At 52.4% G+C, this 27,938-nt stretch overlaps 4 protein-coding genes across 5 annotated transcripts; all 4 read right to left on the bottom strand.

Moving 5' to 3' along the window:
• Window positions 1–374: 374 nt before the first annotated feature.
• On the bottom strand, window positions 375–1,206 carry Nkg7 (natural killer cell granule protein 7). The gene is made up of 4 exons (XM_076839300.1): window positions 1,010–1,206; window positions 788–934; window positions 571–705; window positions 375–475 (listed from the first exon to the last, which is right to left on the bottom strand). The coding sequence occupies exons 1-4, from the start codon at window positions 1,164–1,166 to the stop codon at window positions 417–419; spliced, it is 498 nt and encodes a 165-aa protein (XP_076695415.1). The 5' UTR covers window positions 1,167–1,206; the 3' UTR covers window positions 375–416.
• A 3,850-nt stretch (window positions 1,207–5,056) lies between these two features.
• On the bottom strand, window positions 5,057–8,759 carry Lim2 (lens intrinsic membrane protein 2). 2 transcript variants are annotated; one of them, XM_076839156.2, is made up of 4 exons: window positions 8,563–8,759; window positions 6,474–6,721; window positions 5,329–5,463; window positions 5,057–5,118 (listed from the first exon to the last, which is right to left on the bottom strand). In XM_076839156.2, the coding sequence occupies exons 1-4, from the start codon at window positions 8,757–8,759 to the stop codon at window positions 5,057–5,059; spliced, it is 642 nt and encodes a 213-aa protein (XP_076695271.2). The 2 variants fall into 2 exon arrangements, with proteins under 2 accessions (XP_076695271.2, XP_076695272.2); XM_076839157.2 differs by having other exon boundaries at window positions 6,474–6,623; window positions 8,585–8,759.
• Window positions 8,760–9,930: 1,171 nt separating this feature from the next.
• On the bottom strand, window positions 9,931–11,578 carry C18H19orf84 (chromosome 18 C19orf84 homolog). The gene is made up of 3 exons (XM_076837435.2): window positions 11,548–11,578; window positions 11,176–11,280; window positions 9,931–10,441 (listed from the first exon to the last, which is right to left on the bottom strand). The coding sequence occupies exons 2-3, from the start codon at window positions 11,232–11,234 to the stop codon at window positions 9,931–9,933; spliced, it is 570 nt and encodes a 189-aa protein (XP_076693550.1). The 5' UTR covers window positions 11,235–11,280; window positions 11,548–11,578.
• A 10,883-nt stretch (window positions 11,579–22,461) lies between these two features.
• On the bottom strand, window positions 22,462–27,742 carry Siglec10 (sialic acid binding Ig like lectin 10). Its single transcript, XM_076839458.2, has 11 exons — window positions 27,658–27,742; window positions 27,198–27,581; window positions 26,783–27,067; window positions 26,499–26,546; window positions 26,129–26,392; window positions 25,824–25,871; window positions 25,471–25,728; window positions 25,072–25,356; window positions 24,870–24,960; window positions 24,677–24,785; window positions 22,462–22,728 (listed from the first exon to the last, which is right to left on the bottom strand). The coding sequence occupies exons 1-11, from the start codon at window positions 27,695–27,697 to the stop codon at window positions 22,462–22,464; spliced, it is 2,079 nt and encodes a 692-aa protein (XP_076695573.2). The 5' UTR covers window positions 27,698–27,742.
• Window positions 27,743–27,938: the final 196 nt, after the last annotated feature.

Raw genomic sequence — 27,938 nt, 5'->3', positions numbered from 1 at the left:
AAAAAAGGGCTGAGCTCAGTGATACAGTGCCCCTGGGTTCAATCCCCAGTACAAAGAAAGAAAGAAAAGGAAAGCACTAGAGAAAGAAAGCAGGAGACACACTTGGGACATATTGAGCCTGTGCCCACATAGGGCAGAAGCACCCTGCAGGCAGGTCTGGCCAGCTCTCACCTACCCTGGACACCCACTGTCACCCACCAAGGAGCCAACGTGTGGCTGGTTTCCATCTTGACTGAATTAATCTTGAAATATCAGAACTCAGCAAATTTTTATTGAATGAATTAAGACATAATAAATGAAGGGAGAAGGGCTGGGAGAGAGGGATAAAGGCAGAGTCAGGCATTCGTTCCTGCAGCTTCTGATGATGCCTTCAGAGAACAGCGCCCCAGACTCATCCTGGTATTCTCGCCTTCCACTCACAAGCTTTCATAGCCAGGCTGCCGGGCACCATGGTGAGCACCTAGACTCAGGGCACCTGGGGTGGCCAGAGAGAATTAAGCACTTCCTCCTGCTTTGCACCCTCACTGTTTCTAGCTGGGCCTCCCCAGCTCCCCAGGGCTGGGTGGTTACCTGCACAAAGCCAGAGGATGACTGAGACCCAACCCAAGTAGAAGGACCAGGAAAAGAAGGTCTGGATCTGGGGGTGTTGAGGCTGGGCCCACCTCTCTCCTGTGTACACAGCCATGGCCACCACCAAGGAGAGAGCTGGGGGCAAGGAGCAGAGAGAGATGTCTCAGGCCTCTGGAGGAGCTCACAGGCTTCGAAGCCCAAACCCTTCCCAGAGTACCTGCAGCAAAGGCTGTGATGGTTGAGACCAGAGGGCCGCGGCCTGGGGCAGACAAGGAAGGGATACAGGACAGGACCAGGAAGCCCACCGACACCAGGCCCCACACAGCAGCCAGGATGCAGAAGCTCTGGGTCACGTGGATGGAAGCTGGATGCAGATGAGACTTCTGAGTGTCCATTCCCCACCGGACATCCTCCCACACAAGAGCCCTCTCCCCCTTACCTGCTACTGTCTCCCGATGGCCCGATGGCCAGAGGCCTGAGTGAGCAGAGGAGGTGGGTCCCATGGCCACGAACCAAAAATCGGTGCTCAGAGCAACCAGGGAGGCTATCAAGCCCAGGGAGCCAGCAAGCAGGGCCAGAGACCGGCAGGGCTCCATGGGGTGAGTGCTGGGTTTCTGGGCTCCAGGCAATGAAAAGGTTGCAGACCCAGGAGAGAGGAGGAACTGTGCGCCCAAACTCCTGGGTCCTCTGAGCTCCAGAAGAAGCCAGCACACGGCAGAATCTGCTAGGTGCCTTGTGCAACCTCAGAAGAGGTCAGGCTGTTTTCTCGCAGTTCCCATCAGCTGACTCTTCCTGAGTTGCACATACAACCAAGCCCGCCCTCCCCGGCAAGGCTGGGCTCCCTCCTGCCGTGTGTGGAGGGCGGGCACTGGGGGTGTCAAAGCATTGGTGGTTTAGCTGGTGGCTTAGAACTTGTGTCTTTGTGGCAGGTTCTATACCTCCCACCCTCGGAACCCTTAACACCAGAGATAGCTTCCTGGAAGGGGTGAGAAAGAGAGACTTGGGGGCCCGGAGGAGGTGGGAGGTGGCCAATCAGGCTCTGGTGTGAGTTAAATGGGAGGGGAGTTGCGGCTGGAGGGGACAGTTGGTGACCTGTCATGCTTTCCTGTGGTTTTGTAACCTTCTATTCTGGGAAAGGAGGGCCCCAACTCCAGGGAGGGTCTCCACCAAAGGAAGGGACTAGGGGGCCAGAACTAGACTCCAGGTCCAGGGCTGAAATTTATACCTGGGGCAGGCAAATGGGGTGGAGAGCTAGCATTCTGGAAGGCCACGGAGAGGAAGACCTGCCCACATCCTCATCTGATAGATGAGAGGCAACTCTGCCTGGTGGTGGGTTCTTCAGCATGGGGGCGGCAGGTGCCTGGGCAGAGGGGACAAACATGTCAGGGCCGGCCTCTGGCCTCTCAGCATCAGGTCCTGGACAATACCTCACCTGGGAGGCAGAAGTGCCACAGCCCAGGGAGAAGGCCCAGGAACACCTTCCTCCTCCTATGAAGTGGGGAATGCCCTGGAAGGGGACATTGGTCATGACAATGAACTGGGCCAGCTGTCCCAGGACAGCTGGAGAATGGAGAGAACAAGAAATGTCCCAGGAGGCTAGCTTCTCTCCTCAATTTGCAGGCCCCATCTCTGCTCAGATCCCCACCAGTGAGGCAAATGGGTGCTCCTGAGAACAAGGACAGGCCTGCAGACATGGGTGAAGGTCATCATGAGCAGGAGGGTCACCAGCACAACATACAGACAGGTCTGTGGCAAGGAGCAGCCAGACAGCTTCAGGAAGTCGGGGCTACTGGTGGGTGGTGAGCACAGAGGCCATCTGTGACAGTGACCCCATCATAACCCCAGTTCCAGCTCCAAACTCAACCGCAGCCCCAAACCCAGCCCCTCTAGCTCCTCCCTGCCCACCTGTCACCCTCATCTTCACCTCCAGGGAAGCCCACACCCCTGTTTCTCCTTCCCTCAAGTGAGCACCCTGACATCCAGGCCTGCCGCATACACACAGGTGAGTTGCACCTGGCCCCAGCAAATCCCCGCACATGTGAGCATCCCAGGCTGGGCCCAGGCCTGGGCACACACACCTTGGGCCAGCGGGGGCAGGTGGAGGTCAGGAAGAAGAGCACAAAGGCAGGAGAGCCAAATGTGACCTTGAACAGGAGGTTGGTCTGAGGTGGCCAGAGGGGAAACCAGGCTGGTTTTGAAGCTTTTCCTGAGAGTGCACATGAGTTCCTTGCTTGTCCACACTGTCAAACTGCTGGTTTCCTTAGATCTCTACCTGTCTAAGTGCTGCCAGTTTTTCTGAGTCACCCGGGTCTCTCCAGGCCTTTCCTGCCTCTTCAGGCTCGAGCACTCCTTAGCAGCCCCCAACCATACAGAACACCCACCCAGCGTCATCATTCAGGGGTCTTCTGTGAAGGGTCTGCTCCACCCACCCTGGCCACACAGAGAGCTGCTCTTGGCTCTATTGGTATTGATTCTGTCTTCAGGGCCAATGCCCCCTGCCTCAAATCCCAAGGCTCCACCCGCACCCAAGACCCTCCTCTGGCGCCTCACACTTCTACCCCAATTCTTTCCCAGGACCTCTTTTATTTGGTATATCCAAAGTCTCTCTCCTTCCACTACTTTCCTCGTTTTTTTTCAGACTTCATGAAGTTACTTCTTTCTTAACAGGAATAAGAGCTTATTGATTTAGTGGTGCAAAATTGAGAATACAGCAAGGCATGTAGGACCCTGATTGTCCCCGAATCTACATTATATCATACATTCAATTGAAGAAGTGAATGCCTGCACCCAGGCAGAGAATTGGCACCATTCCAATCGTGTCTTCACAAAACTGCATCTGAACCCTGTGCAGAGCAGATTCCGCAGGGGTCGGGGAGGGGAGAGAGACCAGGCCAGGAGGCTGCCTAGGAGGCTGTGGCAATGTCAGGTAGGGGACAATTAAGGCTTGGACCAAGTGGTAACTGTGGATGGACAAGAAGGAGCCAAAATGCAGATACATTTTTAAAGGTAGAGTCAACATAATAATGCTGATCTATGAGCAAATATGCTCATAGATTAGATGTTGGATGTGACAGAAAGAAGGGACTCAGAGCTAGGCGTGGTGGCTCCCACCTGTAATCCCAGTGGCTTGGGAGGCTTGAGACAGGAAGTTCTCAAGTTTGAGGCTAGCATCAGCAACTTAGCGAGACCCTGTCTCAAAAAGAGAAAAGGCTGGAGATATGCTTAGTGGTTAAATATCCCTGCGTCCAATCCCTGGGAAGGAAAGAAAAAAGTAAGAAAGAAGGAAGGAAGGAAGGAAGGAAGGAAGGAAGGGAGGGAGGGAGGGAGGGAGGGGAGGACTGATGATCTGCAACTTTCTTGTCTTGAGCAACTATGTAAAAATGGAGTTGTCATTTTCTAAGAAGGGGAGAGCATGAGAGGAGCACTTGTGGGGTGGGGTGGAGAGAGAGAGAGAGAGAGAGAGAGAGAGGGAGGGAGGGAGGAACTTATTTTTAGACCTGTGACATTTGAGATGCTCTTCAAGTGGAAATGTTGAATCAGTAGCTGGAGATCTGATTCTGGAGTTATAATCATATCATTATTATTGCCCGATAAGCCCTTATAAATACGATTACTGGAATAAGCCTCAGTAAATATTTGTACCTACATAGGCCCCAATACATTATTATTACAGAAGGCCTCAACTGCCATTATTATCAGAGGAGGCTCTATAAATACAGTATTGTTTTTTGAGGAGGCTCCAATAAATAATACGTTAGGGAATAAGCTCCTATTCACATAACATTTATTCGCATAGGCTGTAATAAAAATGCTTATTATTAGAATCCACCTCACTAACTAGTCTCCTGTGGTTGGCATCTGTTTACTAAATGAACTAATGAGTGGGTGAATGAAGAGAAGTCAGGTTCATGAACGGTGCAAGCTCCGAGTGTGGTGTTTCTAGCTGGAGGAGCCCCTGCCAGGGCGGGAGAGGAGACTGGAGGAGCCCACAGGGACTGGGGTGGCTTGCCAGGGAGGCTGTTTCTCTCTCACCTTTTCACTGCTCCTGTTATCTGACACACCCATGACTAACTCCTGGGTGAGACCCCGTGATGTATCTCTGTCCCCAAACTTACAGAAATGGAGAGGGCCAGGCCTCCATAATACGGCACCCCTAGCTCACACCCACCTACCACACTCACCTCTGCTTCTTTTCACCTCCAAAGATTCACACTGCGGTAGTTTCACGTCAGTTTTATTAGACCCCAAAATGTCACTCTAAAGGATATTGTTTCTCTAACAACGGCCCAGCCCGGCAGGTTGGGGATTGGGTCCCCTCCACTCCCCGCCGCCAGGCCCTGTTCTTCCTTCCCCTCAGGACACAGGAGTCAGAGGCCCCTTCCCAGAGTCTGGGACTGAGCCCCACATCCCCCCAGGAACCAGGATTTCAGGCCTCCAGACCCTCCTCCTCTCCAGTGACCTCACTGTAACTGGGCTGACGCTGGGCTCAGCGGGGCGTGGACAGGCGCCGGCACTCATGCATGCGGTAGGCACACATGTAGAAAATCCCTGCGGGAAGGGATCCCAGTGGACCTGCAGACCCCTCCCAAGCCCCCACACTCCTTCCCTCCATCCCTGGGTGGCCACAGGCCCCAGGCCCCTCAGGCCTGGAGTCTGCCTGCAGATCAGGACTGTGGGGTGCATGGGGAACACCCCAGCATCTAGCCCTCATCCCGAGTGCCCACCCTGTCCCGGACATCGACCTTCCCACCCTGGTACCTGCGAAGAAGGTCATGAGCAGGGCTACCCAGCCCAGGATGTAAGACCAGGAAAAGCGCCAGTCCCCGAAGCGGCGGCCTAGGAAGCTGACCGTGACTCCTGTGTAAATGGCCAAGGCCAACAGCACGAAGAGGGCTGGGGAGAGAGGATGGTGAGGATGGCCCAGGGGGGCTGGGTGTGGGGTGGGCAGGGGGCTCCGCCTGGGGAGGGGCAGAGGTCAGGGAAGACAGGATGGGGGAAGGGAGAAGGGTGTGCATGGGTTGTGGGGGCTGGAGAACTGGGGCAGGGGGGCAGTGTACACACAGGAGGGGGGTCGAATCCCTGAGAGCCCCTGAGTAACAGGACTCTCTTTGTCATTCCTGAGCCGGTGGGCCACAGCTGAGTTCTGCAGGTCACCAGGGGAGCCTATGTGCGCCTGGGGCTGGAGCTCTGAGCCCCTTGATGTCAACATAACCCCTTGGGGAGCAGCGGGGGCTGGAGGTCAGGCTCCACTCATGGCCAGTTTTCTGTCAAGCAAGCCTGTGTAACGACACTGACTAAAACCCACGAGACTGCCTGCAGATCAGGACTGTGGGGTGCGTGGGGAACCTGTCTGATCCTGCTGTAAGCAGAGCACTTTCCTGAGTTCTACGAGTTGCCCCAATGTGTGTGTGTGTGTGTGTGTGTATGTGTGTGTGTATTGGTCCTAGAGATTGAACCCAGGGGTGCTCCACCACTGAGCTATATCCCCAGCTCCCCACCCACCTTTTTAATTTTTATTTTAAGACAGGGTCTGGCTAAGTTGCACTGAGGCTGGCCTTGAACTTGTGATCCTCCTGCCTCAGCCTCCCCAGTCACTGGGATTACAGGGGTGTGCTGCTCTTCCCTCCAATACATTTCGGGAACCCTTGGATTTGTAGTCAGCTGGTCAGAAGTACCGTTGGCCTGGGAGCTGTGACCCTAACCTGTGGAGTGGTTGAGCCAGAAGTAAAGTGCACCATGTGGCGTCAGATGCGACTGGAATCAGAACTGAGGGTTCTCAGTGGAGGGGGGCGGTTGAGAAGTTGGTTTGGGGAGTGGGTTGCCATTAGGGGGCAGAGCTGGGAATGAGCGGGAGCTGGGAGTTGGAATAGGGGTGGGGTGGGGGGAGGGGTGGGCTCACTCACTGGAGGCAAAAAACATGATGCCCGCGGAGAAGGGCCGCGACAGGCGGGTGAAGGCGGACTGCTGCGCAAAGGCCAGGATGCCCATGACGATGCCCGAGGTGGCGCACAGAGCGGACAGGATCATGAAGGCCCGGGTGGCATTCCAGTAGGCTGTGGGAACACCCAGGTCACTCCCAGGCTGCTCCAGCAGGGACCCTGCTTCCCTAGGACTGGACATCTCGCCCTCTCCGTGACCCCAGCCAGCTGCCCTGGGCTCTGCAGACGCCTTCCTTTCCACCTGGCAAACTCCTACTCATCCTCCTGTCTCTCAAGACCTCCTCTGAGAAGGTCCTTCGCCTCCGGGCATCGCGCTCACCCGCTGTTCAGGGTCCTGATTTCTCCCTGAGGTCAGGGACTGCGTTGGTTCTTGCCGTGAACAACCTCAGCCCAGGTTTGGCTTGCACACGGGTCTGGAGAAATGTGTGTTGAACAAGTGAGCAGTGAGTTCAGATTCTCCGAGCCCTCCTGCTGGGCATGCTCTGCGCTCTCTCGGTGCTCTCTTCCATTTCCTCAGGCCCCTCGCTCATCTCCAAAGTCCTGTTCATTTACTTTTACCTTGTCCACAATGCCTGTCTGTTCCCACCAAATTTTCAGCTCTGTGAAGACAGGGCCTTGCTACCAGGGCCCTAGTACTGTCTCCCATTCCTTATCTTCCACCAGCAACTGGGTTGGGCACCCAGGAAGCAAGTCAAGGGCTCCTGCCCTTAAATTGGGGGAGCAAATTACGGCCGATTCACGTCAAGTCAGCTGTCTTGACAAATACCCAAGAATCCATGCAGGTGGCTGTCCCTGGTTTTGTGGCCCCAAGGATGTCAAAGGAACTGGAGACCTGCATTAAACCTGGCAGGGATGAGCTGAGGAGGCAACTCAGAGCAGCCCGTCACAGGGGGCCCAGGCTGAAGTGGGAGGGATGGAAAGGGTCACCAAGGGTCAGCCACAAGTGAAAAGCACGTGTGGTGTCAGGCAGATGGTGTGACAAACCCTCCCACTGCTCCCCACCTCAGTGTGTCCCCCAGCAGTGGGTGTTGTGCTGCCCCTCTCTCCAGGCTGACTCAGCAAGGGGGTCTGCGAAATCTCAGTAAGGATTCGCCCCTCAGAGGATGTTTGACTATTCACAGTCAAATCTCTATTCACACACACCTTTGACCTGCCCTCCTGGCGGTGCTGGGAGACAGCAGGGGCTTAACCCACACAAAGTGTTAAGAATAGCACGTAGGACACAGTAAGCACTCAATAAATGCAGGCTGCTACTATTATTACTATTACTACTATTAGTAACTATAGTATTAGTTAAATAACATATTAACTATTATGTAATGTATTACAATTACATATTATTAATTTATACTATATACTTCAAATCTATCAAATGTAATGTGTTATTAAAATAATTTGTATGCATAAGACACACTATATAATTTATGGATAAGATAGACTATTATTCTATGTAATATACTATACATCTGTATGTGCATCTCTCTGTATGTCTGTGTGCAAGGTGGCCTGGCATGCAGTAAGTAATAAAGTACATCATCCAGCATTTAGCACCTGAACAGCTTCTCTGCCTCCCAGGTCCTAACATGATTATTGGTCCATAGCAGATATTTATTTGTATATTATTATTATTATTATTATTATTACCAAGGATTGCATGTAGGGGTGCATAACCACTGAGCTACAATCCCCAGCCCCTTTTCATTTTTAGACAGGGTCTTGCTAATCTTCTGAGGCTGCCTTTGAACTTGCAATCCTCCTGCCTTGGCCTCCCGAGCCTCTGGGGTGACAGGACTGCATCACCACTAAACCCACTTGTAGCAGATATTTATAAAATGTTGTTCAGGCAACCCCAGCTCCAGCTGCTGTGCCTGACACCTCTTTGTTTCAGGAAATGCCACCTCCTAGCCTAACCTCCACACTAATACATCCTGCCCCTGCAGCTAGAAAACAATCCTGAAATCCTGATTCTGCCCCTCTGTGCCCAGTGGCTGTGGGCCTGTGGTCCCTTTTCCTTAAAGCCCAAGGATCTCCCTCCGGAACACCCCGCTGCGGCGGGGCTCTGTCCCAGGGCTCACCAATGCTCTCCGTCTGCAGGTAGCACTTGTGGCCCAGGCAGTACCGCCACAGGCCTTGGTGAGCGAAGGACCCTGACAGCCGGTACTGCATCCAGTGGTCTGTTGCCGTGGCCACCACCAGGAGGATGGTCCCCACCCATGCACAGAAGAGGCCGCCACCCATGAAGCTGTACATGGTGATCTGCAGGGAAGGGGAGAGAGGGGGCTGGGAGCTGAGCACCTGGGTGCTGGTGGAGGAAGGGACCTGGGGAGGAGGGGAGGCCTGGGACCCCTGAGTCCTTGTGGGGAGGAAGCTGGAGTGTGGACTCCTGGTTCTGTGAGAGAAGTAGGCTGGGGGCCTGGATTCCTGGATCCCAGGGGAGGAGGGGGCTGGGGCTGGGACACCAGGTCCCTGGACAAGGTGGGGGCGGGGAGCCCAGACCTCAGGTCCTGGGGGAGGGGGCTGCAGGTCTCATGCCTGATGCCTACCTGAGTGGCAGAGCCTGCTCTGAGCCCTTCTTCTGCCACAGCCCCTCTGTGCAGACTGAGCCGAGCCAGGTCGCCGGTCTCTCTGCCCCGTGTGTCCCCCAAATCCCTTAAGCCTCCCTACACAATGGCCCCATGGCCCAGCAGCTTCCAGCAGGCAGAAGTGCAGAGGTGGCAGAGGCCTCAAATGGAATTCGCTGAAGCAGGGATCCAGGTGGCTCCTGCCCCAGCCCCTGGCCCCACTGGCCTCTCTCTGTGACCCTCCCTGGACCCTCCTCCTCTCACAGCACCCACTGGGCTAGCCTAAGCTGCGTGCACACACAACACACCAAGACGAAGTGCAGCCTTCCATTTATTGTTCAAGCAGGGCACCCTGAGCAGCAGGGGACAGTACTGGGGTACAGCTGTCTGTAGATGGAGCTGAACATGGGCGGGGGGCTGAGGCACACAGGGAATGGGGCTGGGAAGGAAGGCCGAGACTGGGCTGGGGCTGGGGATAGGGGAAGGAGCCAGTGGGTTTGGGGACAGGCATGGAGGTGTGGAGAGGCAGGGGGGAAGGGCTGAGGGATCTAGAGTGGCCTGGGAATGGCCCTGGAGGAGCCCTAGTGGGCTGGTGGGCTCAGGAGTGTAGCTGCAGTTGGGGATGGTGCAGGGACGGGACTGAGGCCATGCAGCAGGCAGGTGTGGGTGTGGACATGGATGCGAGGTCCAGGTTCAGGGCTTTCCTGACTTGGGATCCTAAGACAGGTCCCAGCTTCACCACGTGGATCACAGGTTTGGGGGTGGGGGTGGGGTTAACAGGAGGCTAAGGGCTAAGGTCACTCTGGGCTCCAGGAAAAAATAAACTGTGGGTGACGAAGTGCTGGACCCTCCTCTGGGTCCTAATATTCTGTCTCCCAGTCTTCAGCAGCAGGTGTGGGGTCCAGGAGTGGCTCCCTCTTCCCATCCTGGGCCAGCAGGGTGGGTGGTGATGGAGGTGTCACCGGTGGGGTCTTGGGGCCAGCCCAAGGGACCCCTGCCCTGTCCCTCTCTGGTTGCTCAGCTCTCCCAGGGCCTCGTCTTGACTGGCCCTGGCCCCGGGTGGGCCTGCGCGGAACATCCCACCCTCCGCGCCCCCTGAACGGCCTCTTGGCTACTCCTGGCTGGGTGTGGCATGCCTGTGGGGAGCAGGAGCAGGAGGGGAAGGACTGCTGGAGGCTGTAGGCCCCCATCAGGGCACTGTGCAGGAGGTAGGAGAGGGCATCCAAGCGGATGGGAACAGTCACAGAGGCCAGGTGCTCAGGGAGTCCCAGGTGGGCTGGGTGTGGGGTGCCCACGAGCGAGGGTGGCAGGGCTGGGATGGACACAGGGGACCAGCCCTCAGCTCCAGGTGTGAGGAGGGGTAGGCTGTTCCTAGGATGACAAGAAGACAGGTCAGTGGGTCTCACCTCTCTGAACTCCTCCTCCTGTCGCTGCAGGGCAGCCTCTGCACCTCCACCAGCAGCTCCCCTCTGACTTTCTCACACCCTCACTCCAGTTCCTTCTCTTTGTCTCCCCTGTTTCCTGCAGAGCGGGCCCAGCTGTGCCATTAATACTCAGTTCTGACTCGCAGCTGCCTCCCTTGTGGTGCATCTTGGGCAAATCATTTCTCATTGGAACCTGCATTTTTCATATCAAAACATAGCTTTGGAGGCTGGGGTGTAGCTCAGCAGTAGAGCACTTACTTGCCTAGCATGCCAGACTCCCTGAGTTCAATACCCAGAACTGAAGGGGTGGAAAAAGATAACCCTGGCAGCATCAAAGGAGAGTATTTAAGGGCTGAGTGTGGTGCATGCTCAGGAAACGTGTCACTTACTTTTTTTCTCAGCCCTATGGCTGCCCCAGCACCTTCAAGTCTCCTGGTTCCTTCTAGGAAATTTCTTGGACGAATATCTTTCTAGCCCTCTCCCCATTTCTAAGTTTCTGGCTGGATACTGTCACCAAAATCCCCTAAGACTCTGTTTCTATGTGATGATACCCTGATCCCCGCCCCCAACGCCCCACCAGACACTCTCTCTGGGTCGGTTCAGCCCCCACCCTCTCCCACTTTCTCTGACCCCTCTTCTCTCTGGGCCTCTATCTCTTTCTTAGGGGTCTTTGTCTCTTACCCCTCGGATCCAGCTGGTCCGTTCTTTAGTTGTTCCATCTTCACGGGAGTCTCTTCCATCAACTTCGCGTGGATCCTTCCAGGGCTTGGGACGGAGGGGCGGGGCCTGGGAAGAAAGAAGGCGGGGCTCTGGCCCAAGTGCGCAGAGCCGGGGCTCAAGGGGCGCAGAGCCTGCAGCCCTGGCATCACGTTTTGACCTAGCCCCTTCCACCCTCAGACCCAGAGGACAAGGGGTCCTTCCACCTTCTTTCTGCCTCTTTCTACAAGTGGCCTCAGGACAATCCTTCAGGACTACCTGGACATTATAACCAGGGAAAACTGGACATTTAGACACTTCCTGGGCAAAGGGGAAGCTAGATGGTGGGAATCTCACCGCCCCAGGATCTGGATTCCATTCTGTGCGGCCTGACTTGGTGACTTTAGGGTCTTCCTCTTCTCTTTGCCTCAGTCCGAGAACTGAGACCTAATGTTTGCCTGAGAACTGGGGCTAATGTTACACCCAGGTTCTTGTGAAGCTTTCGTGATATCCCGTGATACCACGAGTGCAAAGCCGTAACACAGAGTCTGAACAGATGTCAGTCTGGAACCAGTGCGTTGGCTCGTTGCTTGTCCCGGTAGTGTTTTATTGAGAAGTAATCGTCCTTCTCCTCTCCATGCATTTAAGAAATACTTATTCAGTTCCTGCTATGTGCTGGGCTCCAGGCTGGGAGCTGGGGACAAAAGAGCTGTGGCCACTACTCAAGAAATTGCATGCTTGTGAGGGAGAAGGACGAGACATAAATAGTTCATTTTCTGTAGGACTCATTCCCTGAAGATGTGAAATCAGGGCAAGGGATGTTGAGATAAGGTCCTTAGGCAATGTTATGATGGGAAGGCACCAGAAGACCTGGAGATTGGATGTTCCTGATGGAAGGAACAGCCGTACAGAGCTCTGGAGGCAGAGCAAGGATAGCGAGTGCAGGATTGGAAAGGAATGAGCTAGAAGAAATAATTTTTAACATAAAAGTTTGATTTTGGAACGCTTTTATATTTACAGAAAAGTTACAAAGATAATGTGGAATGCCCCTATAATCCTCACCCAGCTTCTAATTTTATCATCTCTCATTGGCATGGTACATTTATCCCAACTAAGAAACAGACATGACATTAAGTGAACTCAACATTTCAGATCTCACCGGTTTTTACATCTGTGATCTGCTGCCCTTTCTCAGTCTTAGTTTTCACAACCTCAACAATTTTGTATTGAGTCAGTCATTTTCATTTTATAAAATGACTTTTTTGTATGTCTTAGTCTTTATTTTTGATAACCAAAATTATCTTTACACATTTTTCCCACTTTTATTGGTGCCTCATAGTTGTACATACAAGCGGAATTTGTTGTTTCATATTTGTACATGCACACATACAACCCTTAACCTTCTGAGTTTTATTTTAACATGATGGATTCTAGTTTCTTCCATTTTCTTGCAAATGATGTAATTGCATTTTTCTTTATGGCTGAATAAAACTCTATTGAATGTATATGCCACATTTTTTTTTAATCCACTCATCCATCCATAGACACCTAAGCTGGTTCCATAGTTTTGCTACTGTAAATTGTGCTGCTATAAACATGGGTATGCATGTATCACAGTAGTAAGATGACTTCAGTTCTTTAGGATAAATACCACGGAGTGGTATAGCTTGGTCATATGGTGGTTCCAAGCCTAATCTTTTGAGGAACTACCATACTGATTTCCATAGTGGTTGTACTAATGTACAATCCCACCAAAAATGTAACTGTGTTTTTCTCCACATCCTCTCCGCATTTATTATTTGTATTCTTGATGACTGCCCTTCTGACTAGTGTGAGATGAAATCTCAGTGTAGTTTTGATTTGCATTTCCCTAATTGCTAGTGATGTTGAACATTTTTTCATATATTTGTTGGCCATTTGTATTTCTTCCTTTGAGAAGTGTCTAATTCAATTGCCCATTTACTAATTGGGTTATCTAACTTTTTGGAGTCAAGTTTTTTGAGTTCTTTATATATTCTAGACATTAATCCTCTGTCACTAGAAACTAGCAAATTTTCTCCCATTCTGTAGATTATTTCTTCACATTCCAAATTGTTTCCTTTGCTGTGCAGAATTTTTAAAATTTGATACCATTTCCTGACATTATTTCCTGAGCTTTAGGGGTCCTATTGAGAAAGCCATTGCCTGTGCCCATATGCTGGAGTGTTCAACTTCCATTTTCTTCTAGCATTTATATAGTTTCTGGTCTAATTCCTAGGACTTTGACCCATTGAGTTGATTTTTGTGCAGGGTGAGAAATAAGGGTTTAATTTCATTCTTCTACAACCAGTTGTCCCAGCACTGTTTAAAAAGCTTTAAAAATTTTTTTTAGTTTTTTTAGTTGTTGATAGACAACTATTTTATTCATTTATATGCGGTGCTGAGAATCAAACCCAGTGCTTCACACATGCCAGGCAAGTGCTCTACCGCTGAGCCTGAGCCTCAGCCCTTATAAAGCTGTCTTTTTTCCAATGTCTGTTTTGACATCTTTTTAAAAATGTATTTTTCAGTTGTAGATGGACACACTACCTTTAGTTTATTCATTTTTATGAGCTGCTGAGGATCAAACCCAGTACCTCACACTTGCAAGGTAAGTGCTCCATCACTGAGCCACAACCCAGCCCATGTTTTTGACGTTTGTTGAGGATCACATGACTGAAGATATGTAGGTTTGTCTCTGTCTTCTATTTTGTATCATTGGTCTATGTGTCTGTTAGATCTGTCTTCATGAATACCACAAACTCAATCCTTATTTCCAGATGACCAAACTGTACCTCAGAGAGGTAAAGTAACCTGCCCAAAATTACCTATGTGGCACAGCTGGGATTTGAACTCAGAAACCTGGACCTAAAGTCTGTGCTTTCAATGGAGAAACAAGATGCATCCAGATCATATAGAATCTTGTAGGCAGCAATGAAAAAATTTGGGTTTTTTCCTTTTTCTTCTTTTTGTGATGCTAAGGATTGAACCCAGGGTCTTCATGCATGCTAGACAAATGCTATACCACTGAGTTACATCCCCAGCCTCTGTATTTTTTTTAATTGTAAGAATATTGAAAAACTGAATAGTTGTAAGCAGAGGTATGATATGATTTGGTTGCTTTTTTTTTTTTTTTTTTTTGGTTGTTGAGTACTGGGGATTGAACCAGAGACACTACTACTGAGCCATATCCCCAGCCCTAGCCTTTTTTATTCTGAGACGAGGACTGGATAAGTTGCCCAGGCTGGCCTCAAACTCCTAATTCTCTTGCCACAGCCTTCTGAGTCACTGAGCACCTGCACCCGACATGTTTTACAGGCACTTTTCCTGAAGTTTGGAGAACAGACTTGGTGGAAAGCAAAAGTGAGATCAGAAAGTCTAGGGAAGACGCTGCTCTTCTCTAGGAGAGACGTGGTGGTAGTTCCAAGGAGGGTGAGGGTGCTGGAGATCTGGAGATGCGAAAGGACTTGAGGTGTGTTTGAAGGTAGGGATATTAGGACTTGCTGCTGGACTGCTGGGGTGGGTAAGGATAATCAAAGATAATTAAGTTTTCATCCTGGCCCCTTGTAATATGAATTTTTAAAGCAAAAAGTGCACAACATCCCATTTTAAGGATGAGAAGTTCCAGATGACACCAAGCGGCTGGAGTAGAAGGATTTTTATCAAGAGGCTTGACTTCCTTTCTCCTGGAAACTGATGAAAACCGATCTCCAGATTTCAAATGTGGGTTTTATCCATTTCAATACCTCATTTGCCAAAGAGGCATCTTATTTCTATACAAGGCTCAGAAATAAGGGCTTGAATCTCCGCTCAGGTACTTCAAGTGTGTGACCTCAAGCAACCTGTTCAAGCTCAGTCGGTTCTTAATGGCACTGCTATTTATTGCTCCTCCAATTCATGTCATCCCGGGCGACTCCACTTGGAACCAGAGGTCCATTTTTGCTCACCCGGTACCTGGCCCTTTAAAGTCCGCTTGCCAGGCTAGGAGAGCAGAGGCGGGACCTCGCGCCACTTTAGGAAATGTCGGTAAAAGGCAGCTTCCGAAAAAGATTGGCAAGTTCGGAAAGCCGACAGACGGACTCCAGCGGTCAGGGAGATCTGGCTGTGGATTTGCCGGGAAACGCAGCAGTGCTTGTTTTTCAGCCCCGCCCGTCCCTTGTTACGTACCAGCACTAGCCACGCCCTCACCTCTGATTGGCCGGAAATCTCCGTCACTCAACTCCCCTCGCCCCGCCGTCCTGGGCGGAGTCGCTTCCAAGTCCCGGCCCCGGGCCCAGAGGCGCGGCCGGCACCCTCGCCCTGGTTGGTCTGCCTTTCTGATCGGCAGCCTCTCCCCGCCCTCTGATTGGCTAGCATCTTTCCGCGCCTTTTGGAAGCGTGATTGCTTAGGCCTTTGTCTGCGGTGGCTCTGGGCGCGCCCGGCGGCTTCCTGAGGAGCCAGCCCGGCCCGGAGACTGCTAGCAAACGCGTGAGGGAGATGGGTCGTCGGGGAGGCCCCTTGCCGAGTCCACCTGTTGGGATCAACTCATTTCTCTCACTGCCCTTTCACCGGCCTCGACCTTCGGGGCCTCCCTTTCCAGAGGTGCTCAAGATTCCCCAGAGCCGCTCCCGCCCCGCCTGCTGCACAGGGCACCCCGCGGCGGCTCTCCTTTTCCTCTTCAACCTCCCCACTTGTTCGACCCCTCCGGAGTCCCAGCTGGACAGGCCCTCTCCATCTTGGGGGTCCTCTCCCTCCCCTCCGTCCCTAGGCCTGGCCTCTCTTCCCTAGAATTCCCCACGTTCTAGAGGCGCTCACCTCGCAGCCCCCCTCCCGGCTCTGTCAAGATGCAGGGGTCACCTTCGGGCTTTGTCCTGGGAGTTCTCCACCCCCCTCCCCGCTCTGTCTAGTCCCAGCCTCCTCCGAGCACCTGGGAATCGCGCAGACCACGAGGAGTGGTGGTCAGCTTCTGTTGTTTTGGTCGTAACAAAAGTACCATCAGCGGAGTCCTCTGTAAACAGAAGTGTTTCCCACGGTTCTGGAGGCTCAGAAATCCAGACGAAGGTGATGGTGGATTCCACGTCTGGGGAAGGTTTGCTTCCTGGTGCCTTCGCCTTCTCTAGCAGAGGCTTAGGCAGTTCTCTGGGGCCTCTTTTATAGATGTCCCAATCTCATTCCTGCGGGGAGCTTTCCTGACTCATCACCTCCCAACACATGTACATCATCTGACGAGCCCCCCTATGTACATGCTTTCCTGTCAAGATGTTGAGCATTGCTATCACCAGGAAGTTCCCTCTCCCCAGTCATTTCCTGCCAACCCCCCTCACTGGCAACCATGTTCTGTTGTGATTTTTTTTTTCATTATAAATTCTCTCTCTCCCTCTCTCTTTTGATACTGGAAATTCCACTAAGGGCTTTGCCTGTGCTAGGCAAGCCCTCTAGTCCTGAGCTTTATCCCCAGCCCTTTTTTTTTACTTTGAGACAGGGTCTTGCCAAGTTGCCCAGGCTGGCCTTAAACTTCTGATCCTTTCATCCCGTCTCCCAAATCTCTGGTATTATGGGAGTGCGCCATGATGTCTGGCACCATAAATTCATTTTGACTAGGCCAATATTTGAGCTGGTCTTGTAGGATGTAGGAATTTCCAAGGCAGACAAAGGTTATTCCAAGCACAAGAAATAATATGTGCAAATTCAGGAAATTAAAAATATATGTCTGGGATTGGGGTGTAGCTCAGTGGCAGAGCTCTTGCCTAGCATGCATGAGGCCCTGGGTCTGGTCCCCAGCACTGCAAAGAAAAAGAAGAAATGATATGTCTGAAGGTTCATCAGAGGAGTGATGGAAACATAGACCAAAAGGTAGATAGGACCAGCTGATGCAGGGTCTCCATTATTGGGGTTAAGCCGGGCTTCAACTGTGTTCTGTTAGGCAGTGGGGAGCCTGTAGAAAATTTTAAGCAGAGGGACAATCACAATTGGTTAGCTATTTAGAAAAATATCTGTATGTCAGTTTGGAAGGTCAAGACAATTTAGAAATCAACAATAATGAGAGGGAGTGCAAGGATGTGTTAAAATCATGGGCATGAAATTCAACTGGTATGTTGAGTGATCTCACAGCCTGACTTTACCCCTGGAAAGCTGTGTCACCTAGGGCAAGTTATTGAGCCTCTCTGAGCTTTAGTTTCACTGTGGGGCTAGCTAATAACACTTGTTTCAGTGTTGTTGATTCGAGAACACGACAGAGTATTTACCAGGCCCAGCCTGAAGCTCTTTCTCAGTGTGCAACCTGTCAGTGGCACGTGGGCACCTATGCTTTTTAACATCCACTTACACACAGGCTCACTCCAAGTGGCAGAATGTGGATATCAAAATCAGTAGTCACAGGGAAGGTAGAGGAGGCAGCCCCACTTGATATTTAGGACAAAAAACAGCTGAGATTGTTGGAGTGGGGAGTGAGGGACAAGTCAAAGTTGTCCCTAAAAGTTGGAGTATGGGGGTCTGGGGGAGATGGCGGAGTGGGGTGCTTTGTGCTTTGCAGGTCGTTGGTGGTGCAGGAGGAGGCTGGTTTGGACCTGGTGAGGTGCTGAGGGCAGTCAGATAGAGAGGTCTGAAACAGAAGTAGCCATGGCGCCCTCTAGAGCTGGAGGCTGTTGGTGCAGGGCAGAGTCTGCACTGGGGAGGGTCTTCGCGGCCTCCCCAGGTCCACCTTGAGGGTTGCAGATGTTCTGTTCAGCTCTCCTAGAGTGGGAAAGGAGTTGGCTGACTAAGTTTTCCTGCTTCAGAGGTTGTCAGTCCATTTTGACAGAACACCACCATCTGGGTGACTCACGAATGACAGAAATTTCTTAGTGCTGGTGGCTGGAAGCCCAAATCAAGATGCAGGCAGGCCCGATGTGTGATGTGGTCCCACTTCCTAGGTCACAGATGTTGCCTTCTGTGACCTCGCATGGTGAAAGGGGAAAGCACTCTGGGGTTTCTTTTAAGAGGACACTGATCCCATTCACGAAGGCTCCACCCTCAGGACCTGATTACCTTCAAAGTCTGCATCATTAAGGGTTAGGATTATTTTCTTTTTCTTTCTTTTTTTTGGGGGGAGGAGTACTGGTGATTGAACTCAGGGGTGCTTAACCACTGAGCCACATCTCCAGCCCTTTTTGAAACAGGTTCTCACTAAGTTGCTTAGGGCTCACTAAGATGCTATGACGTAGGCCTCCAACTAGCAATCCTTCTGCCTAAGCCTCCCAAGCATGGGATTACAGGTGTGTGCCACCACACCCAGCCCCTACATTAGGGGCTAGATTTTCAACACAAAATTTGGGGGAGACACAGGCAGTGTATAGCGGGTTGAGTGGGCACCAAGCTTCAGGTCTCTAGAGAGAATCTCACCAAAAAGGTTTCAAGAAGCCATGCGTCATCTTCCAGCAGTAGAACTGGGGAAGGCCTGGAAGGAGGTGGAGACCACTACTCTCATGTCAAAAGACGGAGGAATTACGAAACCTCACTGGGTCTGCCCAAGTCCTTATGCTTTTGTCCATGAGAACCAGAGTTTTGTAGACCCACCCTGCAGAGGGCCAGCTGGCTTTAGACACAGATCACAGCTTTGGCCATCAGAGACCACTGCTGTGACCAGTTAGGCTAAAAGTCACTTGTCCCATTAGTTGTCCCTCTTTTGGACCCTAATACCTTGGAGAAACAAGATCATAAAGTGGGAATGGCAAAAAAGGATCTTAGAGCCAAAGTTCTACCTGTCATCTCCTGGGGTCAGGTGCCAGTTGGAACCTACACCAGGCAAGGAGGAGAGGTGAGGTGATGGGATTTAAACTCAATTTGGGGGTTAAGATTTAAGATTAGGCTGAGTTGTATTTTATTTTTTGGTACTGGGGATTGACCCCAAAGCTGCTTAACCACTGAGCCACATCCCCAGCACTTTATATTTTTTATTTTCAGACAGGATTTTGATAAGTTGCTCAGGGCCCAGCTAAGTTGTTGAGGTGGCCTCAAACTTGTGATCCTCCTGCCTCAGCCTCCTGAATCATTGGTGTTTTAGGTATGTGCCACTATGCCTGCCTCAGGCAGAGTTTTAATAATCAGAATGTGACTAGGGAGTTATATAATGTCTAAGACATCGTTAAGGGATGAGAAAAAGTTTTCACAGCGTGATCCAATCAGTGATTAGCGAAGCAGAATTGTTTTATCCTTATATTTCCTAGAGCTAATGATCTTGATTAATTGGTTCAAGAGAGTATCTGGCAGTTCCCAAAGTCCAAGCTGGGTCTTCTGACTCCAAGCCTAGTATTGTTTTTTCCCTCATGTACACAACATTGCCTTTCCCCATGAGTGTTGGCCAAATGCCACCCTCCCTCCAAGTCCCAAGCCGTTATTGCACAAGTCAGGAGCTTAACACACACATATGTTGAAGTTACTGACCCTTGGCCAAACTTGTGCTAGCAACACAGTCTTGTAATTTCCAAGGTCAAACAGATGGTCAAGGATTGCTGTCATGGCAGGATTCGGTGGTAGATAGAGAACAGAATCTCTCCTCCTTTTTGTGGCTTGTTCTCCTTTTTCTCACGACCCTCTAGCACCCACCTGACTCTAAGCTTAGTTAAAGGGAACTGCTCAGCCTGCAATGATCATCCACTGGAAGGGCTATCTGAGGTGGACCCCAAGTCTGCTGTTTAGCTGTACGACCTTAAGCCAAACCTTGTCCCTCTTTAATCTCATCTATAAAATGAGGTGATTGTGGGGTTGACCCCACAGGATGCTTCTGTAATGCTGTTACCCTACACGCACTGGCTTCTGGGGGTCAACTGCAGTCCTTGTAGCTAATTTGGTTATGGTCTCGCTAATTTGCTTAGGGCCTTGCTAATTTGCTGAGGTTAGCTTTGAACTTTTGATCTTCCTGCCTGAGCCTCCCAAGTTGCTGAGATCACACGTGTGTGCCACTGTACCTGGCTAGCACACCACTGTAACAGGAACTTTCTGGACAACGATTCAGAGGAGACCAACACAGTGTCAACTTTAAGAACCTGGGCTCTAGGCTCAGATTTTCTAGGATAAACTTTACTAATGGCCTATCATCTCTCAGGCCTCAGTACACTCCCCTGGAAGACAGAGAAATAAGAATATATGCACAGAAGAGCTCTTGGAAAACCCATTGTGAAGCTCCTCACCTGGGAACCAGCCTGGTTTATTAAACTGTCCTTAGTAGATCTTGGAACCACCAAGAAGTTTTTTTTTTTTTTTTTTCTTAAATTTACTGGGGATTGAACCTCTGAGCCACATTTCCAGCCCTTTCTGTTTTTTTTTTTTTTTTTTTTTAATTTTGAGATAGCATCTAAGTTTATTAGGACTTCACTAAATTGCTGAAGCTAGCCTCAAACCTGTAATCCTCCTGCCTTAACCTCCCAAGTTGCAGGGATTCTAGGTCCATACCACCAAGGGCTAAGAGAGTCTTTTTGAATGAGCTATGACTACTGAATAAAATTATGAGTTCCTCAATTTTCTTGTGGTTCTATGTCATAAGAATTTTTACACATTAACTTCTTTGTAATGTTAATATTAGTAAATATATTGCTTATATTAGAACCTGCCTCTTCGTGCCTCTGATGAGGTGGAGTGTGGCTGAGCACAGGACTGCCCACATGACTGTCAATCATGGACTATCAGTCACAAGGCTGTCTGGTCACCTCTTCTAGGGAGGAAGCAGTGATAAGCTCTGTCTGTGGGGCTGGCCAGGGTTATGCCCCCCCGCCCCCCCCCCCCGCCTCCTTAAGAGTGGGTGGGTGGTGAGTCTTTAGAAAGATACACAATTAGATAACAAACTCTTTTTAGTAATTGCTAAGAAACGAGTGTCAAAAAAAAATACTGGTATCTATCAAATATTATGTTAGGTAGACAAATTAAGAGGTTTCAAAACAGATTCTGGACAAATACCTATTTAAGTCTTAAAGTTCTGACCCTTTTCTTTTTCTTTTTAAATAAAAAGACACAGTTGGGGCTTGGTAAGATAAAGGGAGATTTTCCTGTTCTTTGGTCAAAAATCCCTTTAACGTTTTTTTGCAAATATTAAATTGGACAATATAAGCACTGAACAGCAGCATTTGGAAGATAATAAGCGCTCAATATATGTTAACCACTATTATACAAATTTTCACAAATTCATAGCTCTGGGTTTGAGAGGATCGGGCTGAAGTGGATGTTATCTTTGAACGTGATCTGCTATTCTCTGCTCTGACCCAAGAGAAAGATTGCTTACCGACATCATTCCTCTACCTAAACTTGGAAATGTCAGTGAATCCCCGACCAGCTTTTTTCACCTCCTAAGTGGTTGATTTTTGAAATTAGATGTCTTCTTTTGTAACCCTTTCCCAGCTGTTGAGCATCTTGACCCTGTTGACTTTAGAGGTGTCTGGCCTGGGGCCCTCTGGGCTGCTTTTCACTCAGGAGCGCCCCCTGCAGGAGAGATAGTGAAACAGCGGGGAAAGCTGTGGATTTGGAGTCAGAGCCATGAACTGGACTCTGGGTTCTGCTCTTAGCTTCTGTGTGGCTTCAGACAAGCTAGTTGACCTCTCTTCAAACAAAGATACTCTCTGTCTTACACATTTTTTACTGAAGGATACAGCTATAAGTGATTGGCTTACAATGTGATGTTCTGGAGGTTTGAGGGTGGAGTCCCGGGCACCTCTTAGCTTTGGTAAAGGCCCTGTGGCTACATCCCAACATGGCGGCTGGCACCATGGTGGAAGTGAAAGAAGCAGGTCATGTGGCAAGACTGGAAGCCAGAGAGTGGAGAAAGCTGGGCTCACAAACTCGTCTCTTGAGAGCAAAGCTACTCTGAGAGGTAGGCATCAATCCCTTCCAAGGCTAGCCACCCTCCCCTGGGCCCCGCCTCCTTCAGCTTCCACCCCTCAACAGGGCCACACTGGAGACCCAGCATCCAGTGCACGTGCCCTTGAAGGACACACACTCAAACCATGACCAAGTCACAGCAGCTACCTCCAGAGGCCCCACCTGTCAGAGTCTGTGAGATTGAAGTGCTCAGCCAGGATAGTCCTGCATATATGAGAAACGTCGAGTTTGCTTCTCTAAACACTGTATTCAGAGAAGGCCAGTGGGGACAGATTTGTTAAGCTGTTTCCAACAGCCTGGGCCTGGGATGGGGCCACTTATCTGGGAGGATTTTCTTGAAATAAGAGACTTAGGACCCTGTTCCTTGAGCCTCTTTATTGCCTGCCTTTCTCCCCGGTTGAGGTCCTAACCCTAAAGCCCAACAGCCCTCAGTGGAACTTGATTTCCTCGTAATCTGTGTGGGTGTCTTTGGGCATCTGGGTGGCCCACGGTCTGTGGCCCGGGAAGGTGAGAGTAGCATAGTGGAGCTCCTCGGGGTCATTCTTGGGGTCCAGAGCTTGGGTGGACGATCTGGGCTTTGGGCAACCGAGGGGAACAGAATACACCTCTTCTGGATTCTTCTTTGGTTCTGGGGAGTGAGTGCCTGGAGAGGGGGTCCAAGAAGGACTGCTTGGTGTGGCCTTCCGATCCTGAGCCTGAAAAGACAACAACAAATACTGAGGCCTACCTCGTGCCAGGTGCTGACGAGGAAGGGGTCAGGTCTGGGAGTGATGCAGCATCCTGCCCTGCTGAGCCCGCATTCCATCTTGGAGGTCAGAAAAAACACTAAACAAGCAAAAGTGAGATAATGAATTCATGAGAAATTCAAGCAGAGGGAGAAGACAGTGGAAAGGAAGGTGGGGTCACTATTAGGGTGTCCAGGAAGAGGAAGCACCATCCCAAAGACACGCCTGCTGTATTCACCGGTGGCTGAGAAAGGGGTCGACCTGGGAGTCCCTGGATGGATGAACAGGTAGAGCACACATGGCAGATACAGTGATCTTACTCGGCCACAAAGGGGAGGAGCCCTGCCACTTGTGACAACATGATAGGTCTGGAGGGCTGGGCAGAGAGTGGCATCCGAGTGTGAGGAAGAGCAAGCCCCGTGGGTAAAGCAGGTGAGTCTGGAGAGACAGGTGGGGAGCCAGGTCAGCAAGGGCCTTGCACACCTGGGGAGGTCTTTGGATTTACTCAAAGTCTGGCTGGAAGTCGCTTGGAAAGTGAGATATTTTGATTTATGGATTTATTTAAATTTATATCTTACATATTATAGAGTCAGAGGAAGTTGCACAGGGAGGTCCCACAGGCCCTTCGCCTGGTTTTCCTGTGGTTACATCTTGCAGAGTTTGTGGGGCAGCTTCCAGACGAGGAAGCTGACTGTGGTACAATGTGTGTGGAGGGTTCTGTGTGATGGTATCGCCTGGCTGGTGCTGTGGGCTGCGCGGAGTCTTCTCCACGTTCATATGCTGAAGGCCTGATTCCTAATATCTCAGTATGTGACTGTGTTTGGAGACAGGGTCTTTAAAGAGGTAATTAAGGTAACATGAGGTGGAGTGAATGGGCCCTAGTCCCGTAAGACTGCGGATCACAAATGCACATGGAGGAAAGACCAGGGAAAGACCCAGGGAGGAGACGGCTGAACAAGCCAAGGAGGGTCCTCAGGAGAGACCAGCCCTGCCTGAATTTATCAGGGACTTCCAACGGCCAGAAGTGTGACAGAACAGATTTGTGTTGCTTAAGCTGCCTGTTCCCGAGTTCTTTGTTCTGGCAGCTCCACAGACTAGTACACACAGGTAGGCCCGCAGGACTGCTGCAGCGGAGACCCAGGACTGCAGTCACCAGCGCACTCCTCTTGCTGTCCTTCCGAGTCCTGCTCAGGGCCCAGCCCTATTCCTCCCCTGTTCTCCACCTCTGTAATCTCATCAATTTGACAATGGGATGGATATTGAATGAGACTGGCCTTTTTCACAATTTTTTTTTTTTTTTTTTGTCCCTAAGACCTGTCCAACTTGTTGTGTGCTTCAGAAGCAAGTTCCTCTAGGTGCTGAGTAGTATTCCGTGGGATGGGCGTACTGCTTGCAGGATGTCATAGGATGGGGCAGAGTGCGCAGAGTGGGCCTGCAGACGGTGGCTGTGGTGGCTGGGGAAGGAGTCAGTGCATGGGCTGCAGCAGTGTGGGGGGGGAGTGGTGGGGGTGTGTATTGAGGGGACTTGCTGCCGGGTTGGTTGTGGGGAGTGCAGAGAGGCGGGAAGATGGTTCTGGGGCTTTGGACTCCGCTGGGCAGGTGTGGTGTTGGCTAAGGTGGGGATGGAGGGGGAGGCAATATGGAGAGTGGTCAGAAGCTGGTTTGGGGCAGGCTAGGTGTGAGATGCCCACCAGGCATCAGGGTGGAGATGCCGTGAAAGGGGTGTGGCTGTGGAGTGCAAGGAAGAAGCCACAGAAATGAAGGCTGGCGAGGTGAATTTGAACTCCACACTTGATTCTTTGTCCACCCTGAAGTCTACAAGGCAACGGCAGGGGCAGGACAGGGAAGGACGTGGGCAGGACAAGAGGGGGACGCCTGACCAGAGATAGAAACGATGGGCAGCAGCGTGGCCACTCACCCGGCGGGCGGCCTTGGGGACCACGTTGATGTACTCCAGGATGGTGCTGCCGCGGGACACCTTGGGCCTCGCCTCCGCCCGGGGCGGCGCATTCCTCAGAGTCTTCACGCTGTGGGAAGCGACCCTGGCCTGACCCTGCTGTTGCCCCTGCCCTTCCCCAGCCCCAGGCCCGGGCGCTCCTGCTCCCACTCACATGGCCAGGATGATGCAGAGGGAGAGGACCGTCGTGACACCGATTCCCAGAAACACTCCGCGGGAGAACGCGGTGGGGACAGACGCCTCCTCTACACAAGGAGAAGGCCGGCCGCTCACTGTCCCCGGGTCCTCCCAGCTCCCCAGCTCCTGCGCCCACCGCGGGACCCTGCGCCTGCCCCACCCAGCCACCTCCCCCTGACCTGGCAGCAGCAGGACGGTGGCGCTCTGGGTGCCGTGGGCGTTCTGGGCCTCACAGCTCAGCCTGAGGTGGGAGCTGAGCACCCCGTAGAGGCTCAGGGAGCTGTTGGCCCAGGGCCCCGTGGAGCTGGAGGTGACGCTGAGGGAGGTATTGCTGCTGTTCCCCTCCAGCAGCCCCTCCCCCAGCCGCCAGTGCAGGGAGGGGGCCGGCCAGGCTCGGGAGGAGCAGCTGCAGAGCAGAGCCTGGGCCTCCCAGGAACAGGAGGGTCCCAGCAGCCTTGGGGGGTCTGAGGAGCGAGGAGAAGGGTCAGCAGATGCCACCTCGTCCCAAACCCAGTAGGGTCAGCAGATGCCACCTCATCCGGACCCCAGGCGTGCCCTCCCTCCCCTCCCGCACTCACAGTGCACAGAGAGGCTCAGGGAGAGGTGCTGGGAGCCCAGCGGGCTGCGGGCATGGCAGGTGAATTCTCCTCCATGCTCTGTCTGCACCCGGGGCAGCTCCAGGACCCCAGCATCTGAAAGCCACTCAGGGCTCAGGATCCGGGTCCCCCAGGTCCAGCTCAGCCTGGCTGGGGGGTTGCTGTGGGTGACACAGACCAGGCGCAGGCTTTGGCCCTCCAGGATTGGGAAGGACGTGCCATTCCTGATGACTTCCATGACTAGGGAAGGGAAGAGGCAGAACTGACCTGTGGCCCCGTCACCTGGGCCCGCAATGGGGCACCCAGAGGCCCTGCTTCCTCTCTGCCCTTCCTACCTGTTCTGTTTTCTTGGGAAACCGTCACCCTCAGGTCCTCTGGAAGATCTGCAATGGAGACAGGAACCAGCTCCAGGTGGGCTGGGGCTTCCCTCTGGGCAGAGGATCCAGCCCAGGAGACTGAGGTGGTGGGAGGGCAGAATCACGAGCTGGGTCCCCACACTGACTGCCCAGTGGTCTAGCAGGACAGAAGCCTGTGGCCAGGGTCCTGGGGTTCTAGACCCCCCAGAGCTCTGGGACCCTGTCATGGCCCCTGCCCCTCCTCCACTCCCCTTCCAGACCCAGGACCTTCTGGTCTCACTCACACTGCACAGAGAGGTCCAGGGTGCCCTGTTGGGAGCCCAGCCTGTTCTCTGCTCGGCAGGTGTAGAGCCCCGAATCTCCAGGCTTCACCACGGGCAGCTCCAGCTCCAGGGTTCTGGGGCCAAAGGGGGAGGACCAGGAGATGACTCTGTCCTCCAGGACCCAGCTCAGAGTAGCCGGGGGAAGGCTGTCAGCAGCACAGAGGAGCCGCAGGAACTGGCCTTTCTGGACTTCCAGATGTGAGAAGTTTCCCTGGGCCACTGGGGCTGGAGAGGGACAGACAGAGAAGCGCTGCAGAAAGACCTCCCCTCCCGCCAAGCCTCGGCCCCTCCCAGAGAGGACTGACCCAGCCAGCCCGGGGGCCCTCAGTACCGGAGGCATTGTTGTGGAGAACTCGGATGACAGGCTCTTGAGGGGCATCTGCAACAAGAGTGGGAGCTGACTTCAGGGGGGGTTTGCTCCTCACAACAAGAAAGGACTCCCTTGGAAGAGAGAGTGTGACCATTCCCACAAGGACAAGTGACCAAGGGCCACCAAAGGCCCCAGCCCTTCCCAGGCAACACCTGGGACACTGCACCTTGCTCTCTGTGGACTCTTTAGACCATGGAGCTGCAGGCTTCTCCACCTGACCCCAAAGCGTGCAAATTCACACTCACAGGCCACACTCAGTTGGACGGTCCTGTGTGTGCTGAGGCCTTGTCTGCCGAAGTCCACCCGACAGGTAAGCGTAGTGCCGTGGTCCTGGGGCTGTGGGGTGAGGCTGAGCACGGAGGAGTGGGAAGTTGGTGGCCTTGTTCTTTGGGAGGGGATGGCGGCCGTGGTCCAGGAGAAAGAAGGGGCCGGGCATTGCTCAAAGGCTTGGTTAAACACACAGAGAACGCTCACAGGCTTCCGGGGCTCCAGGGTCTCGGGAATGAAGATGTCTGGCTTCTGAGTTAGGTCTGGAGAGAGGGGGCCAATCCTAGTTGTCTGGAGTGTGTCCCTGAGAGCCCACCCAGCTCAGGTCCTGGGGCCATCGCCCGCAGTTCATCCCTAGCATGAAAGGCAAGGGGTCCCCACCACATCTCATACCTGTCACTTCCAGAGAGAACTTTTTCTGGAAATTAAATTTCACTAGGGGTCCTCTCTCCACGCGGAAGAAGTAGGCCGCCCTGTCCCGCCACTGTGCGTCTTTGATCATCAGGGAACAGTCATCCCTGTTGGGGTCCCCCATGAGCTGGAATCGGTCTTGGGTCCTAGATTGCACCCTTCGATGTGGGTTGTTCGTGGCCACTGGATCCCCATTGTTCGTGTTGGTCCCTTCTTTGAACCAGTATCCATAAGCCGGCTGAGAGTCAATCCAGGGGTCTTCCTTGGGATAGGAGAAGGAGCAGGACACGAGCACGCACAGGCCCTCCTGCACCGATGCGGACTCCTGCACCCGCAGCCAGTACTTCTCTAGCTGAGCCTGGGACCCTGAGGGGAGACAGAGGCTCAACCTGCAACCCCAGTCCTGGCCCCGGCTGGTTCCCTCAGGTCCCCTGCCACTCACCACCCAACAACAAGGACAGCAGTGGCGGCAGGAGTAGCATCTCGGCCTTGGGAGGCACTGGGACCTGCTAGAGGCTCCTTCTCCCCTCGTGCTGTGCTGATCAGGGAGGGCAGAAGGGGAAGCTCTGGCGGAAGCCAGCCCAGGGACTGCAGCCCATCACTAGAGCAGCGCAGACTCGCTCTCCCCGGCCCCCGCCCACCTGGCCCCTCCTCTCCACCTGGGGCGGGGCTCTGACTGCCTGAAGCCTGCGGGGTCTCCCGGCCACCTCTAGGTGGGGAAGG

This window comes from Callospermophilus lateralis, chromosome 18, assembly GCF_048772815.1.
Source record: "Callospermophilus lateralis isolate mCalLat2 chromosome 18, mCalLat2.hap1, whole genome shotgun sequence".
NCBI lineage: Eukaryota > Metazoa > Chordata > Mammalia > Rodentia > Sciuridae > Callospermophilus > Callospermophilus lateralis.
Note: the sequence above shows the minus strand (reverse complement) of the source record. Positions and strands in the feature narration are given on the sequence as shown.

What these genes read in the sequence shown, in the direction of transcription:
- Nkg7 (XM_076839300.1), bottom strand. Translation starts at nt 1,166, where the DNA reads ATGGAGCCCTGCCGGTCTCTGGCCCTGCTTGCTGGCTCCCTGGGCTTG. An exon ending in CATCACAGCCTTTGCTGCAG is followed by an intron (nt 706 to 787) that starts GTACTCTGGGAA and finishes CCTTGCCCCCAG; the next exon opens with CTCTCTCCTTGGTGGTGGCC. An exon ending in CATCCTCTGGCTTTGTGCAG is followed by an intron (nt 476 to 570) that starts GTAACCACCCAG and finishes TGGCCACCCCAG; the next exon opens with GTGCCCTGAGTCTAGGTGCT.
- Lim2 (XM_076839156.2), bottom strand. Translation starts at nt 8,759, where the DNA reads ATGTACAGCTTCATGGGTGGCGGCCTCTTCTGTGCATGGGTGGGGACC. An exon ending in GAGCCCTGGGACAGAGCCCC is followed by an intron (nt 6,722 to 8,562) that starts GCCGCAGCGGGG and finishes TGCAGAGCCCAG; the next exon opens with GGCAGCTGGCTGGGGTCACG. An exon ending in GCTCATGACCTTCTTCGCAG is followed by an intron (nt 5,119 to 5,328) that starts GTACCAGGGTGG and finishes CCCTTCCCGCAG; the next exon opens with GGATTTTCTACATGTGTGCC.
- C18H19orf84 (XM_076837435.2), bottom strand. Translation starts at nt 11,234, where the DNA reads ATGGAAGAGACTCCCGTGAAGATGGAACAACTAAAGAACGGACCAGCT. An exon ending in GGACCAGCTGGATCCGAGGG is followed by an intron (nt 10,442 to 11,175) that starts GTAAGAGACAAA and finishes TTGTCATCCTAG; the next exon opens with GAACAGCCTACCCCTCCTCA.
- Siglec10 (XM_076839458.2), bottom strand. Translation starts at nt 27,697, where the DNA reads ATGCTACTCCTGCCGCCACTGCTGTCCTTGTTGTTGGGTG. An exon ending in CGTCCAACTGAGTGTGGCCT is followed by an intron (nt 26,547 to 26,782) that starts GTGAGTGTGAAT and finishes CTCTTGTTGCAG; the next exon opens with ATGCCCCTCAAGAGCCTGTC. An exon ending in CACCGTCCTGCTGCTGCCAG is followed by an intron (nt 24,961 to 25,071) that starts GTCAGGGGGAGG and finishes CTCCTTGTGTAG; the next exon opens with AGGAGGCGTCTGTCCCCACC.